We start from the raw sequence: 14655 nt of genomic DNA on the forward strand, positions 1-14655 counted from the left end.
GCTGGAGAGGGGTGGGACAGGTGAAGGTGACAGCTCTGGGGAGATGCTGGCAAGTTTGAAGCTGGGGTGTGTGCAGCCTGTGAAGAGCTGATCCAGAGAAACAACAGCTTTCTTCATTGCAAAGGGAAATTGGGCTGCCCAGATTCTCCTGAGGAGTGCTGAGGGCTGCCTGCAGGCTCAGGGAAATGGTTCCCCCTCACACTTCTGCCATTCTTATGTATTTTGATGTAAAAATACACTGAGTGGGCATATACATTATTACACGTGTAGGAAACATAGGGAAGGAGGACTGAGAAGGCTCCTTGTGTAGCTGTGCCCATGGTTCCCTGGTTAAGTATTTTTGCCACAATTTAGACACGAGACCTCCTAATGACTGCTGAGATGCAAGAGACCATTTCTGCAGGAACCAGTTAATGCTTGCAGGCACCCTGGGGCTGGAGAACACATTCAGTGTTACAGAAATGGTAACTTGTTTAAGGGATTCAAATAAATAGGAGAGCCCAGGAGCTGAGGTGGCAGAATGGAAGCCCTGTACTGAGAGGTGCAGGGACCTTATGGCAAGATTAAATATAGGTCTCATGAACCAGAACCACAGTACTTTTACTGAGAAGATAATCAAGCCCTGAAGGAAATTACATGACATAAAGCTTAGATTTAAAATAAATGTGAAATGAGTTGGTGGCTTTGGGAACAGTTCCTTATGGGAATGTTTTCACATCAGAAACATCACTTGACACCCCTGGCTGTTTCATTAGCATTTGTGGCAAGAAGCCAGGAGGACCAAAGGGGTTCAGGAGCCTGTTCACCTTGCTAGATTGCCCTTTGCAAGGAAAACTGGGGTGAGGAATGGGGTGGGCTGTGCAGAGCCTTCTGCATGTCAGGGGCAGGAAAGCCTGGAGATGGGAAGTGGATATACCCCTCTTCCCCACATGCTTTCCCAGGGAGATCCTAAATCCCCCAGAACACAACACCCATGGGAGAACAACACCCAGCAGAGGCTGTGGCTTCAGGGAAGGACCAGAGCCAGAGTGTGAGGAGGGCTGCCAGGCACCTTGGCTTGTCCCCAGTGTGCTGGCCAAGCTTTGCTCTTGCAGCCTGATGTGCTGTTGGGCTGCTGCTGTGTCAAGAAGATGGGGATGATGGGGATGAGGGGATGGGGATGATGATGTCTGTCCCTGGACAACTGCTACAAACACATCCCCCCTGCCTTAGGTATCTGCTGCCTCTACTTTTTGCAACAAGCATCACCCTGGCATTGTTACCCTGTGGATCCCACATCCCTTGGCACAGACAGGTCCTTGGACTCTCCCCAGCCACATCTCCTCTCTGCAGGACACTTTGTTGTGGTTTTCCCTTTTTGTTGTGTATCTGCTGGGGGGCCAGGCTGGAGCCAGCTGGATACAACCCCCCGAGGGCACTGGGAGTTTAGGTAGCAAGATCCTGAGTGCAACCCTCCAGCTGTGATGCCCGGGATGCTCTGGCCCTCCCCACAGGACACACCTGGACACTGCCACTGTTCTAATCCAGCACTTCTTCAGCCAAGGGGATGCAGCTGAAAAAAATGAAGACAAATTGGTTTGCCTTCTCCCTCTCTCTTTCCTTGTTTCCTATCATACTGTAATCCCGTGCTTTGCAGTTTAATTGTGTCCTTAGCTCTCCTTTACCCAATGAGTTAATGCAAATGATCTTTTGCTCCAAGGTGGGGCATGAAAATCTTACTCTGTGCTGAGCTCCAGAGCAAAACCACAGCACCCAGGATGAGCTCCTGTTTCCCTGAGGAGTGATGGGCAGAACCAGGCTCCTCTGCCTCTCCAACACCCGAGCCTCAGTTTCCATTTTCAGCTCCATTTTCAGCCCCCTCTCCTCCCTGCAGAGGTTCCTGGGAGGTTCCAGACAGAGCAGGGCAGTTCCTCTCCTGCCCTTTCCCTGGGATCCGCGGCTCCTTCAGCCGCCGCCGCTTTCCCGACTTTCCCGGCCGCACCTTTCCCGGTCTGGAGCTCCCTCCTCAGCCCTTTGCCGTGCACATCCTGACGACAGCAGCAAAGTCAGGGACACCCCTTCGTGTTTCTTCATTCCCTGGGAAGGTTTCCAGGCCAGTTCTGCCAGGGGAGAGGTTTCTGTGAGAGCCTCTGCTCTGCTGGGGTACGGGGATCAGCACTGCCCCGAGTCCCAGGGGATGCTGGCACTGCCTGACCTGTCCCCTGGGACCAAGGGGACAGCTGGGTCGGGGCCACAGGAACTGAGAGTGAGGTGGTCTCGTTCAGACTGGCAGAGAGGAGGCTAAGGGTGGAATTACTCCCCAGCAGGCAGGGGCAGGTGCAGGAGGCAGGAGAACCAAACCCCTCTGTGTGGGGAATGTCACACGGGGTCATGGCCCCATGGTGCAGTTTTTTGGGATGCTGAGCTCACACAGATGATTCTTCTTTCCCAGGAGGTGGGATATTCCTAGGAGAGGCTGGGCTCCTCCATCACAGAGGATAATGAGGCCAATGAGGCCATGGCCATCCTGACTTTGTGCTGCCAACAATCGTGATGCCAGGAGGCACCGAGCAGGAGCACCCCAGGGTCCTCATTGCACTGCCCCTTCTAGGAGCCTGTGACTCTGGGATACAGGAGCTCTGACCAGTCTGGCAGGGCTGGGCCTCAACCCCAAAGTAAGGGGAGGGATGCTGCCTGCCTGCCTGAGACACAGCACACAGCACAAAATCCCTGACTGGGCCTCCTGCAGGACTCACAACATCTCCATGTTGTGGAGCCCCTCCAGAGCAGGGCTCCTACATGGGCAAGAGGACGGGCAGGAGCTGGAGCCCCCAGGGAGCTGGAGAAGAGTGGCAGAGCAGGAGCATCCCCCCAGCCCCTTGCACACCCTCTTCCTTAGGGATACTCCCTTATTCTCCCCAAGGCAGGGCTGGGCTGGGCCAGGGGAAGGTGATGCAGGCTCTTCCTTGTCTGAGTAAGAAATGGCTGGATAGAAAAGTTGTTTAAATAAGGCAGAATAAAGAGAAATATCAAGAGGGAGTAATTTTACACCCCCTCAGATGTGGGGCATCCAGTGCTCATGCAGCATCAGAGGGACCCCAGGTGGATTTTCCCCTAATGGTGCCCCTGTCCTATCCCTGTTGAGAATGTCCTCTTTTTGGTCCCTCAAGCTATTCTATAGCCTTCTTTTTATTCTTTCTTATTAAAGCAGCTATTTTATGAAGCCTTTTATTGTAGGGTCTCTTACTGAGGTGCAGAAATAACCCTCCCTCCTACCTCATCTCACCCAATGTCTCCCTCACCCCTTCCCTTTCCAAGCCCCCAGCACTGGTTTGGGCAGTGTTGCTGTGCTGGCCCACAACCCTCTGGCAAAGCTGGTTTGCAAAAGCTCCTATTTTGTAAACTCTTCCTCTCCAACAGAGTGCTCCACGCTCCACAGTCTGCTCCATCCAAGCCTTGTGTGGCCAGAGCCCTGCATCTTCCCACCTCTACCACACAGGATTTGCAGAGCAGCTATAAAACAATTAATTGACTGCAATTATTGAGGGGATGCTCATGTTTCCTGCACACTTATACACCACTTTATCTCCAACATGCCAGGGCTGCTCTATAATTCTCAGTTTAATGAGTTTCCAAAATATTCCTGTAGTCAATATCCTCAGTTGCAAACCAGAAAACCAAACCCACCCCTCTGTCTAGAGATGAGAGATTGAAACCACCCTAAGGGCTCCTGGGAAGGGAGAAGAAAGACTCCTCACTGTGCTAGGTGCAGTTCTCATTGACTCCAGGAGAATTCCTGCTCTCCCTAGCAGCAGGATTTGGGAGAGCCATGGATTTGCTGTGATTTTCTCCTCCTCCTGGCTTTGGTCCAGTCAAGTGTTCTCCTTGTCCCATTCACTGCAGGGCTCGTACAGCCCCAGCTGGGACTTGCTGATCTAAAAGCAGGCAACCAGCAGATGTCCTTGGAGCATGTGTCTGCTCCAAAGCCAGGACTGAGTCACAAAAGTGTCCCTTTCTCTTACACTAAACTCCACCAGCAAACACCCCCCTCTCTTGCTCTGTCCTCTGCCAAGGGACTGCCTCACCCAGGTGAAGGTGACACCATCCCAGAGTGGACCCTCTGTCACACTATGGGAAACCAGAGTCTCACCAGACCCATTATTATTATTATTATTATTATTATTATTATTATTATTATTACTATTATTATTGAGTTCTTTCCATGGTATCTTGCAAGAAAAATAGAGGTTACCTCCATGGTACAGACCTGGCTTATGGCCCAAGAGGTTTGCCCCTTTAGCAAAATCCTGGGACACTGAGACAAGTTCTGGGACAGCATCCTGGAGCTGTTAGTCTCCAGCTATGCCATGGAGAGCAAGCATCCCAGGTTTCCAAGCCCCTGTCTGGCCTCAGCTGGAGAGGTGGGAATCCCAGCAGCTCTCAGAGCCACATTGATGTGCCAGAAACCATCCCCAAAGCAGCTCTGAGAGGAAGGATGGCAAAAGTTAAACGTTTAATACCTCAAATGAGATACTTCAAAACATCTTCCTGCCACAATACAACATGTCTTAAAGCTGCCCATAGGAAGGGACTTGCAGATGAGGAACAGGGGACTTCACCTGATGTCTGACTCCTCCTTGTCACAACACCTATGGCAGGGGCACAGGAGCTGTGCAGTCCTGAGCTGGGCCCTCAGAGGGACCTCAGGGCTGCTGGAGATCAAGCAATGACCCTTTTCTTCTTTTTCCCAGACCCTTTTCTTCTTGGTGAAGCTCCAAGAAGCCAAGCTGGCTCTTCTTTTGCTCCAGGTCCACACACCAAGAGATCTATCAAGTCTGGTATCCCACCCAGCTCCCATCTCCTCTCCTGAGGGAGGGGTGCAGAGATGGCCCATACCTCCATCTATATGCGTGGTCAAAGCACGTTTCAGGATTTCCTGCTCCCCTCCAGGCCAGGAGGAGATGTGCCTGGCTTTATGGAGCATCCTTTTAAGCCACTGCTTTAGGTACCAGCTCCTCATTCACTCACACACACACACACACACACACACACACATCTGTCCCAAAACACAAAAGGCAGGTCCTGAGCTTCTGCCATGAAGCTGCTACTGGGACCAAGCTTTGAAGACATCAGTTCAGCAGTGATGACACCATCCCAGGGACTGAGGATCCCAAAGCACCATCAGTAACATCACCAGGGGCAGGAGACAATTGTCTGGGTGCACCAAGAGGTTCCTCCACCATAGGAACTGAACAGCACCAGTTACTTCCAATCCAGTCATGAATCTAAGTTCTTCTCCGTTCTGTCTGCCTTTATTTGCACAGCTGGGGGGTTTATCTTTGTTGTGTGAGTACTGGAAAAGCTCTCCTTTCAGAGCCATGTCAACCCTACAGAGGGTGTGGAGTCGGTGCCATCCCATTCTGGCAGCAGTCAAGCCCCCTGAGAGCTGAGGAGTGGTTTGTCCCCTCAGAGCAGGAACAGCTGGGTTAACATCCCATCTGAGGTACTTGCTGTCATGTCCATACATCCTGACAATCCGTGGGGTTTCTGCAAAGCAGTAATTTTACCTTCTCCATGAGGGATCAAATGGTGTCAGTCCCACTCAGCTGATTCATGATATCTGGCTGAAATCATGTGCTGATCCTTCCTTGCATATTTTTGGAGGGTGGTGAGGCCTTTAAATCCCTGGAGTGTTTTTTCTCTTTTGTTTCACAGTGTCCTACCCTACAACCCCAAAGCTTTGATGTCTCCTCCAAGGTCATGGGGAATTTCTCTCTCTGTGCTCTCTGGCACAAAGCCCTGGGGTCCCACCTCTGCATCACAACAATTTCCAACCAAGAACACCCCAAAGATGAGCACTCCAAGCTCATCTCAGGCTTCAGATGCTTCCTTGGGAGGAACTGCAGCCTTTGAAGCTCACCAAAGAGTTTCTGGATATGAGGGGAGGAAAGGGATCAATTTCAGAGGTCCAAGTTTGACACCGTATCAAGCCAGGCAAACCCACAGTGGAGATCACAAAGCCACTGAGCTACTTGGGAAAGAAAAAGCTGTTTTGTTTTTTTAATAGAAAGCTTTTGGGGCTGGTCTCATAGCATCCTCTGCATGGCCTCTGCAGGGAGAGGACCCAAATGCTCCTGTACAGCTGTGAAACATCACTTCTGGCTGAACCCAGGAGAAGAACTTCTCTTTTTGGGAAAATAAAAAAGTCAAAGCAGCCTTTCCTTGACAACTGCCAAACTGGGATTTATTCTACATCTAGTTTCAAAACTGCAGTTTGTTCCAAATCTTATCTTTGCAAATGTCTGGGGTTTATTTAGCCCAAGACAGAAGTGGTCAGTCAGGACAACTCCACCAGTCCCCTTGCTCCCTGTCAATAGAGATGGGTGTGCTGAAGGAGGTCAGGGCAGACACAGTTCCTGCCCAGCTCTGCCAGTATCCCAAGAAACTTCCATTGCCTTAAGGGAGTATTATGGCTGGTACTTTGAGAAGAAATACACTGGGTGAGGGGCAAAGAGGCTGCTGAGGTCTCTACAGCATTGATCTGGGCAATGCCACCAGCACGGAGGCTGCAGATGGTATTTATTGCCAGCTTGCTGGGCATGAGCATAGCTTGGAAAAGCAGAGTGGGGGTGCAGCCCTGCCTCAGCTTTGGACTTCCAAGGCCTTTAAACTCCTCATCCAGATCGAGTGTGGCATCCCATCAGAACCATTCCCCCCAGGAGCTGGGAGAGGCACTGTCTCAGCAGGGGGATGGGAAGCAGCGTGTGGAGCCTTCCGGACTCCTGAACTGGAAACTTCCCACTGCTCAGGACCAGGTGGCAAAGGGGATGTGCAAGCAAGGCAGCCACAAACTCACTGCAGTGATGGTGCCTGTAGCATTGACCAGAGAACCACAGCACAAACATGACTGTATTTCAGTGTATTGCAGTGTTCCTCATGGATGAGGCACCTGATGGGACATCTGGAGACAGCTGGCCTTGGACACATTGGGCACATTTAGGGGCTGCATGACCTCTGCTAACTACTGCAGATGACACTGTGCTTTAACCCTTACTGCTCCTGAGGAGGCAAGGAGCAGAGGGCCCTGGTTTTATAGATCACAGTCACTGAAAACCAACAAGATGAGGATTTGGTGGCCACTGGTTGCTGGTTTTCACAGAAGAGCTGCCAGCTGTCACTGGGCTGTGTGGGGAGCTGAAGATCCATGCTTCCCTCTGACTTCTCTGGGAACCAGGAGATGGCAAAGGTCCTCCCTGGCTGGAGGTGGAGACACTGCAGGATCCTCTGAGGTCAGAAGGAACTCATAAGGGGGAAGGGAACTTGCCTAGAAAAGGGTAGAAGGGGAAAACTTGCAGGCCAGTAAATGAAGAGAAGAGATGCTGCATAACTGTAACGAGCCCTCATGAAAACAAAACCAAGCTTAAATCACTTGGATTGGACTTGACATGGTGCTTGGAAGAATTAGCACTTTATCTCTGCAAAGAAAAGAACCAAGAACTCTTTCTGCCATTGTGCAATCCAATTCCTTTTATTCCTTTTTTTTTTTTTTTTTTCTTTTTTTTTGAAGAGCCAGGACCAGGGGAACTGCAGTTATGTCTTTAGGATGTCAGTCCTCAGCAGGTCATCAGGAAGACACAAAGCCAGTCCCAGTAGCCAGGGAAAGGGTGGATCCAGCTGTGCCCCATTCCTGAACACCTGGGAGCCAAGTTCCCTGGTAGTGACCCCCAGTACCACCCCAGGGGAAACCCTGCCCAGGCACTCACCCAAAACAAAACCATCAAAGGGACTGGAGTGACATTTTTTGAGAGAAGTGGTTACAACTGGAGGGCTGCAGTTAACTGTGGCCAAGCTTTTCTATTGTTATTTTACAGTTGCTTGATGTTCTGAATGATATTTAGAAAAATGACTTTAACTGTCCTGTGCCAAACTGGGCGAGGATTAAAAAAAAAAAAAAGAAATTTGGCAGCCATGTTATTCATTCAGCATGCAGTTTGGATGACGTCCAGTGACTAACACAGGAGTTCTGACTGATCTAGGAGACTAAGAACCATTCACAAATAATTTGATTTAGGGTCACTGCGATTTCTTTTAATAAAAAATTTTCATTGAGAGGTATTTTTTTAATTAGGATCAACAGACCTAATAGCAGTTCTATTGTGTGCACAGTTCATCGTTCTCCACTTCAGAAATGACTTTCAGATGTGGTGTGCTGGTTTCTTGGGGCTTGTTCACAGGCACCCAATGCCTTGCAGACAGTGCCCAAGCCCTGCTGAACTCCTCTCTCCAAAGACAGGCTCAGAAAAAGACCAAAGCAAAGGAAGTTTTACCATCCCCTTCCATGCTCAGGTCTGGGGGCTGATGGAAGCCCTTGCACAACCTCCCCCATCCCCACGCAGCTGGAACTGCTTTCTGTTTGCTCCAGCTCCAAGGGATGGTAATGGCAGTGTTGCTTTTTATTGCCCCAAGTCCCATCACAGCTCAGGAACCAGAATTAGGCTCCCGTGTCCATGGGGGGAGAGCTGAACCAGGGCTGGGCCAAGGCAAAGATCTGACACAGCCTAAACTCAGTCAACTCCCAAATCCAGTGGGTTGCCCAACTCAGCCTGAATAGATCCAGGAAGACTGCAGAAGAATTCAGCTGGTGGATGAGAGAAGAATGGCTCAGCAATTCAAATGCATATTTTTGCCAACATCCTCCAAGGGTGACAGCCTTTTCTTTGACTTGCACAACAACAACTGCATCTCAGCCACTTTTGTTAGGAACCTTATCTGTTGTCTGAATGGCTCTTAGATTCCCTCCTCCGATTATAAATGTTCATACCAGTTCTTGGGAGGCAGCAGAGCTGTTGTTTTCTAGCTGAATAACAGGCTTGGACCCCAAACTTTGTGATGCTCACTGTAATGATCAGGTATGTTCTCAAAAGCCCTCCAAATTTGATTTTTAAAAAGAAATCCCATTGATCTTAAGCCTGAAGTCCCAGTCATGGCTCTGAAAACCTTCTGCCATGTCCTTCAGAGGGACTGAGACTGGTGTGACAAAGGACAACTGTAACAGTCAAAGAAAAAAAAAATCTATTTTTTGAGAGGAAACTACAAAAATTTGGTCTTATTTAGACTACCAGAACAGAGCCTGAAGGAGATATCAGCTGCTGAGAGACACAGGGAAGGGGAGAAAACATGAGAAAACCTTATGGAGGCTCTAAGCCAAAAAGTTGTGGAGCTGTAAAGATGTTATTGACATATTCAAGCTGGGGATGAAAAGTTTTTTTTGATTTTCATAGCAAAGAGGTGTTGGACCAGTTTCAGCAGAACTCACAGAAGAAGACAGCACGAAGCCTGATAAACATATGGGACATATTGATAAGGCTCCAACAGCAAAGGAGGGCAATGTGTGACCCAGGAGGTCCCTGCAAGATCCCCAGCCAATCTTTGGCTGTCAGTACCTGGGCAAGTCATGAAGAGATTTTCCTGCATTCGTCCATCACCTTTGTCCATCTTGTTTTGCAGCTTGCTTTGTTCAAGCAGCCACGACAGCCTTGTCTGGGCCATGTTACCTTGTTTTAATGCTGGGTCGACTGACGCAGGTCCCTGCAGCACAGCCACAACCAGACCCCTGGAAGGGGCTGTAATGGTCGAGCTCCTCTTGAAAGAGATTGCCTATAGGGAAGAAAAAAATGCTCTTTTTGCTTTGTCCTGTTTACTTAAATAAGAAATGTACACCAGCCAAATTCAAACCCAGGGCATTAGGGGAGCTGCTGGGAGCTGCTGGGAGCAGCACAACACAATACTGGGCAAGCAGGCTCCCACCAAAGGAGGAACATTGGCAGGTCTGCTCCCAGCATCACCAGTATCCAACTGGAATGCACCTACTCTGAAAGCAGCAATAGAGTGATCAGCCATTGGAATGGGCTGCCCAGGGAAGTAGTGGATTCTCTGTGTCTGGAGATATTTAAAAAGAGACTGGATGTGGCACTGAGTACCATGGCCTAGCAACCACAACGGTGGTTCAAGGGTTGGACTTGATCTCTGAGGTCCCTTCCAACCCAGCCAATTCTATGATTCTATGATTCTATGAATACTGGCCTGTGCTGGGGACCAAAAATCACCTCTGCTACTGGCTGCATTTCCTTAGCACCATCACCACCAGAAATGCTCAGCCCACCATGGTCAGAGACAGAGCACCAATGTTTCCTGGGCTTTCCCCAAAAGCTTTTCCTCAGCAGGTGTGTGTTCCTCAGCTCTCCCACGGGGGCTGGACACGGTGCTGGTGCTACCAAGAGGCATCACCATTAGGCCTCAGCTCAGATTGTTGAATGCCATTTGCCTCCAGAATAAAAAGAGCAAATCGAGAGGCAGTGCTGGAGCATCAGTCCTCAGCCTGCCACAGGGGTGCAGCACAGCGGTGCCAGCCCATTCCCATGCCGGGGAGGGATCTCACGTGGGAGTGGGCTGGAAATAAAACGTAGCATCCGTGTAATGTCCCAGGAATCCAGGGAATCACTGAGAGCTGACACACAGCTGCTGACAGCTTCCCAGCTGCTGCTCTGAACATTGCTAAGAAAAGGAAACTGGTTTCCTCTCTACTTTTTCTTGGTGTTACCCACGGAGGCACTAACCAGAAAGGCTTTAGCCACAGAAATGGGGCAGGCGAGGGGATCCTGACATGGTATCTAAGGCAACATTTAAAAGCCACTTCAGGAATGTTATCTCCTCCTCAATGACTGCAGGTGTTGCTTCCTCCAGCACAGAGCACACCCCACAGACAAACACCAAACCTGCCCTGTAGCACGACTGCCCAGAGTACCACACACTTCCAGGGGGTTTGGGATGCTCAGGGTGGCAATGATGCCCCACACCTACATCAGCACTTGCTGTGCTGGAAGTAGCAGGCAGGGAAGGGATTTTGATTCAAACCCAGCCTGCCAGTTTGCTTCCTGGCCTACAGTACCAAAAGATAGAATCCTTACTTGGGCTGGAGCTGGCTTGGGATCGAGGACTTGGGATTCCTGGTTTCCAGTCGAGGACTGGAAGCAAAGGGATCTCCTCAAAAACCCATCAAAAAGCAGCTGTTTAATAAAAATAAAAATAAATAAAAAATAAAAATAAAAAGCAACCTGGTCACCTGCAACGGGGATACTGGGAAGGCAGCTGCAAACCCATCCCCATCCTTGCTCCTGCTATTAGTGGATGTATTAATTCCTTTCATTAGCAGCTCCTAATAAATACCTCTCCCCACCTCTGTGCTTTCCCCCGGCAAGTCCCAATGCCCGGTACCCCAGTGCTGAGCCTTATCCCGGCACCGGGAGGCCGATGTGGAGAGGGGTGGGTGGCACTGGAAGTCACTGGAGTCGGATGGGACGTCCCGGCCCCGCAGGCAGCAGTGGGGGGGGTGCGGGGGTGAAGCCCCCCAGGAGGAGCGGGCCCGGAAAGCGCAGCCGGGAGAGGCAAATGGTTGGGGTGACAGCAGGGCAGGGTGCCATGTCCCACCCCCCCCGAAGCCGAGGTACCGTGTGACGCCCCAGTTGGTACCACGGTATCGGGTCCCGTTCCTCCGGTGCCGTGATGCGAGATCACCCCCCCGGTGCAGGGGGATCCCCTCCGGTGCCGGGTTATCCTTACCCCGGTGCCGAGTCTCTCCCTCCTCGATGCCGAGGTCTCCCTCCTGGTGCCAGGGTGCAGAGTCTACCCCCTGGTTCTGGCGGTACTGGGTCTGCCCCCCGGTGCCGGGGTGCGGGATCTCATCCCCCGCCCCCAACCACCCCCCCTCCCGTTCCCGGGTCTCCCCCCTCGGTGCCGAATCTCCCCCCAGCATGCCGGGTTCTCTCCCCGGTACGGGGTGCCGGATCTCTCCCCCCCGGTACCGGGTGTCCCCCCGGTGCCGGAGTCTCCCCTCTCGGTGCCGGGTCTCCCCCCGGTACCGGGGTCTCCCCTCAGAACGCCGGGTCTCCTCCCACCATGCCAAGTTCTCCTCCCGGTGCCGGATCTCCCCCCTCGGTGCCGAATCTCCCCTCAGCATGCCGGGTTCTCTCCCTGGTCCAGAGTGCCGGATCTTTCGCCCCCGGTGCGGGGCTCTCCCCTCGCTGCCAGATCTCCCCCCCAGTTCCGGATCTCCCCCCCGGGTTCCGGATCTCCCCCCCGGGTTCCGGATCTCCCCCCTGGGTTCCGGATCTCCCCCCGGGTTCCGGATCTCCCCCCCGGTTCCGGCTCTCCCCCCCCGGTGCCGGGTTTTCCCCCCGGTGCCGGCGGTGCGCGGCGCTGCTGCCCGGCTCGGCGGGGCCGCTCTCTGCCGCCTTCCCGCGCCCTCTCCTCGCTCCCGCAGATCTCGCGAGAGCGGCCGGCTGGTGGCCGCGGGGGCTGTTGCAGCAGCGGCGGCGGCGGCGGCGGCGGGCGGAGCGGCGGCGGGCGGCGGGCGGCGGCCGGGGGCGGCCGAGGAGGAGGCGGCGGCGGCCGAGGAGGAGGCGGCGGCGCGGGCGGCGGCGCGGGAGGGCGCCAGGCGAGAAGCGGCGGCGGCGGCCGAGGCCGAGCGGCGGCGGCGGCGGCGGGCGGCGGCATCATGGCGGACGGGGACAGCGGCAGCGAGCGCGGAGGCAGCGGCGGCGGCGGGGGCGCGGCGGGCGCCGGGGGGCCGGGCTCGGGCGGCGGTGGCGGCGGCGGCGGCGGCGGCCCGGGCGGCGGCCTGCAGCACGAAACGCAGGAGCTGGCCTCCAAGCGGGTGGACATCCAGAACAAGCGCTTCTACCTGGACGTGAAGCAGAACGCCAAGGGCCGCTTCCTGAAGATCGCCGAGGTGGGGGCGGGCGGCAACAAGAGCCGCCTGACCCTCTCCATGTCGGTGGCCGTCGAGTTCCGCGACTACCTGGGCGACTTCATCGAGCACTACGCGCAGCTGGGGCCCAGCCAGCCCCCCGAGCTGGCGCAGGCGGCCGACGAGCCCCGGCGGGCGCTGAAGAGCGAGTTCCTGGTGCGGGAGAACCGCAAGTACTACATGGATCTGAAGGAGAACCAGCGCGGGCGCTTCCTCCGCGTCCGTCAAACCGTCAACCGCGGCCCGGGGCTGGGCTCCACGCAGGGCCAGACCATCGCCCTGCCGGCCCAGGGCCTGATCGAGTTCCGCGACGCCCTGGCCAAGCTCATCGACGACTACGGGGTGGAGGAGGAGCCGGCCGAGCTGCCCGAGGGCACCTCCTTGACTGTGGACAACAAGCGCTTCTTCTTCGACGTGGGCTCCAACAAGTACGGCGTCTTCATGCGGGTCAGCGAGGTGAAGCCCACGTACCGCAACTCCATCACCGTCCCCTACAAGGTCTGGGCCAAGTTCGGCCACACCTTCTGCAAGTACTCGGACGAGATGAAGAAGATCCAGGAGAAGCAGCGGGACAAGCGCGCCGCCGCCGCCGCCGCTCCCCCCGCGGGCGCCGGGGCCGAGCCGCCCCCCGAGGCCGAGGCCGCCGCCGCCGCCGGCCCGCCAGGCGCCCTGCTGCAGGCCGAGGAGCCCGAGGAGGACTGACCGCCCGCCCCCCGGGACGCGGACTGGCCCCGCCGCCGGCGGGAGGAGGGCGGGCGGGCGGCGGGGCGGGGGGCGGCGGCCGGGAGCCCCCCCCGTGGCCCCCCCACCCCGGCCGTGCCGCCCGCCCGGCGCCCCCGCCGCCCGGCAGCAGCGCCTCCGACCCGCCACCCATCGCTGGATGTTCCTCCACTTTACCCACCGTATCAAACAGTAAGCAGCTGCTAAAACAAAACAAAACAAAAACAAAACAAAACACACACAAAAAAAAGTCAGAAAAAGTAATAACATTATATATGAACTGTGTTTCCTACTTGATTAAAAATATAAAGAACTGAGTGTTTATTTCCCTAATTAACCGAGAACTTTTGTACACGTTTAAGCTATTATTATTAAAAGTGTTTGCAAAAATGGTCAAGATTATAATATTGCTGAATTATATAAAAAAAAAAAAAGTCCTTTTCATGTTGAGCTAACATTTGACTTTAGCACAAAAAAAAAAAAAAAAGAGATATTTTAGAACACGTAAAATAATATTTTTAGTTTTTTCTTCTCATTTTGTTACCAAATTTCGAACCTTACATGGAGGTTACTATAGTATATTTGACACCCTATATACCTGTGATTAGAGATGTGTATATATATATGAGGGCTAGGCATGCTGTGTGTCTGAGCTTTGTCTAAATGTTATGCAGAAGTTTGTAGAGTTAAAAGGTACGTAGGTTTAATTCATGCAAGGTAAACAATAAGTGCTCTCTTTTATACAATATGCATTGCATCTGGACCTTAAACATATAAAAATGGTCAGTGAAACTTCTGTGAACATGAAGAAAAATTATTAAAAAAGGCATTTAAATGAAATTTGCTAACTTGTGATTTTTACGTTTGAACCAAAGTTATTCAAATAGTAAAAAAAAAAAAAAAGGAAAAAAAAAAAAGAGAGATTGAGAGAGGAAAAAAAAAAAAAAAAAAAAGCAAAGCAAAGAATTTCCCCCCGTAATATTTTTTTTTCTGCACCTGTTTGGTTTACAACTGAGTAGGCGTATTGTCATTATTGTGTATATGAGATGTACTTGTATTGTTCATAATATATTTTTTTTATTATTCTGTGTACCTAAAGTACTTATTAACCTGACGTGCAGCGGTTTCCATTCGGTCTGTTTTGGGACAGC

General features: G+C 52.6%; 1 protein-coding gene across 1 annotated transcript; it reads left to right on the forward strand.

The window, feature by feature from the left end:
• The first annotated feature begins 12532 nt into the window (after positions 1–12532).
• On the forward strand, positions 12533–14344 carry PURA (purine rich element binding protein A). The gene has a single exon (XM_030458770.1). The coding sequence runs from the start codon at positions 12533–12535 to the stop codon at positions 13484–13486; it is 954 nt and encodes a 317-aa protein (XP_030314630.1). The 3' UTR covers positions 13487–14344.
• The last annotated feature ends 311 nt before the right edge of the window (positions 14345–14655 follow it).

This window comes from Calypte anna, chromosome 13, assembly GCF_003957555.1.
Source record: "Calypte anna isolate BGI_N300 chromosome 13, bCalAnn1_v1.p, whole genome shotgun sequence".
Lineage (NCBI taxonomy): Eukaryota > Metazoa > Chordata > Aves > Apodiformes > Trochilidae > Calypte > Calypte anna.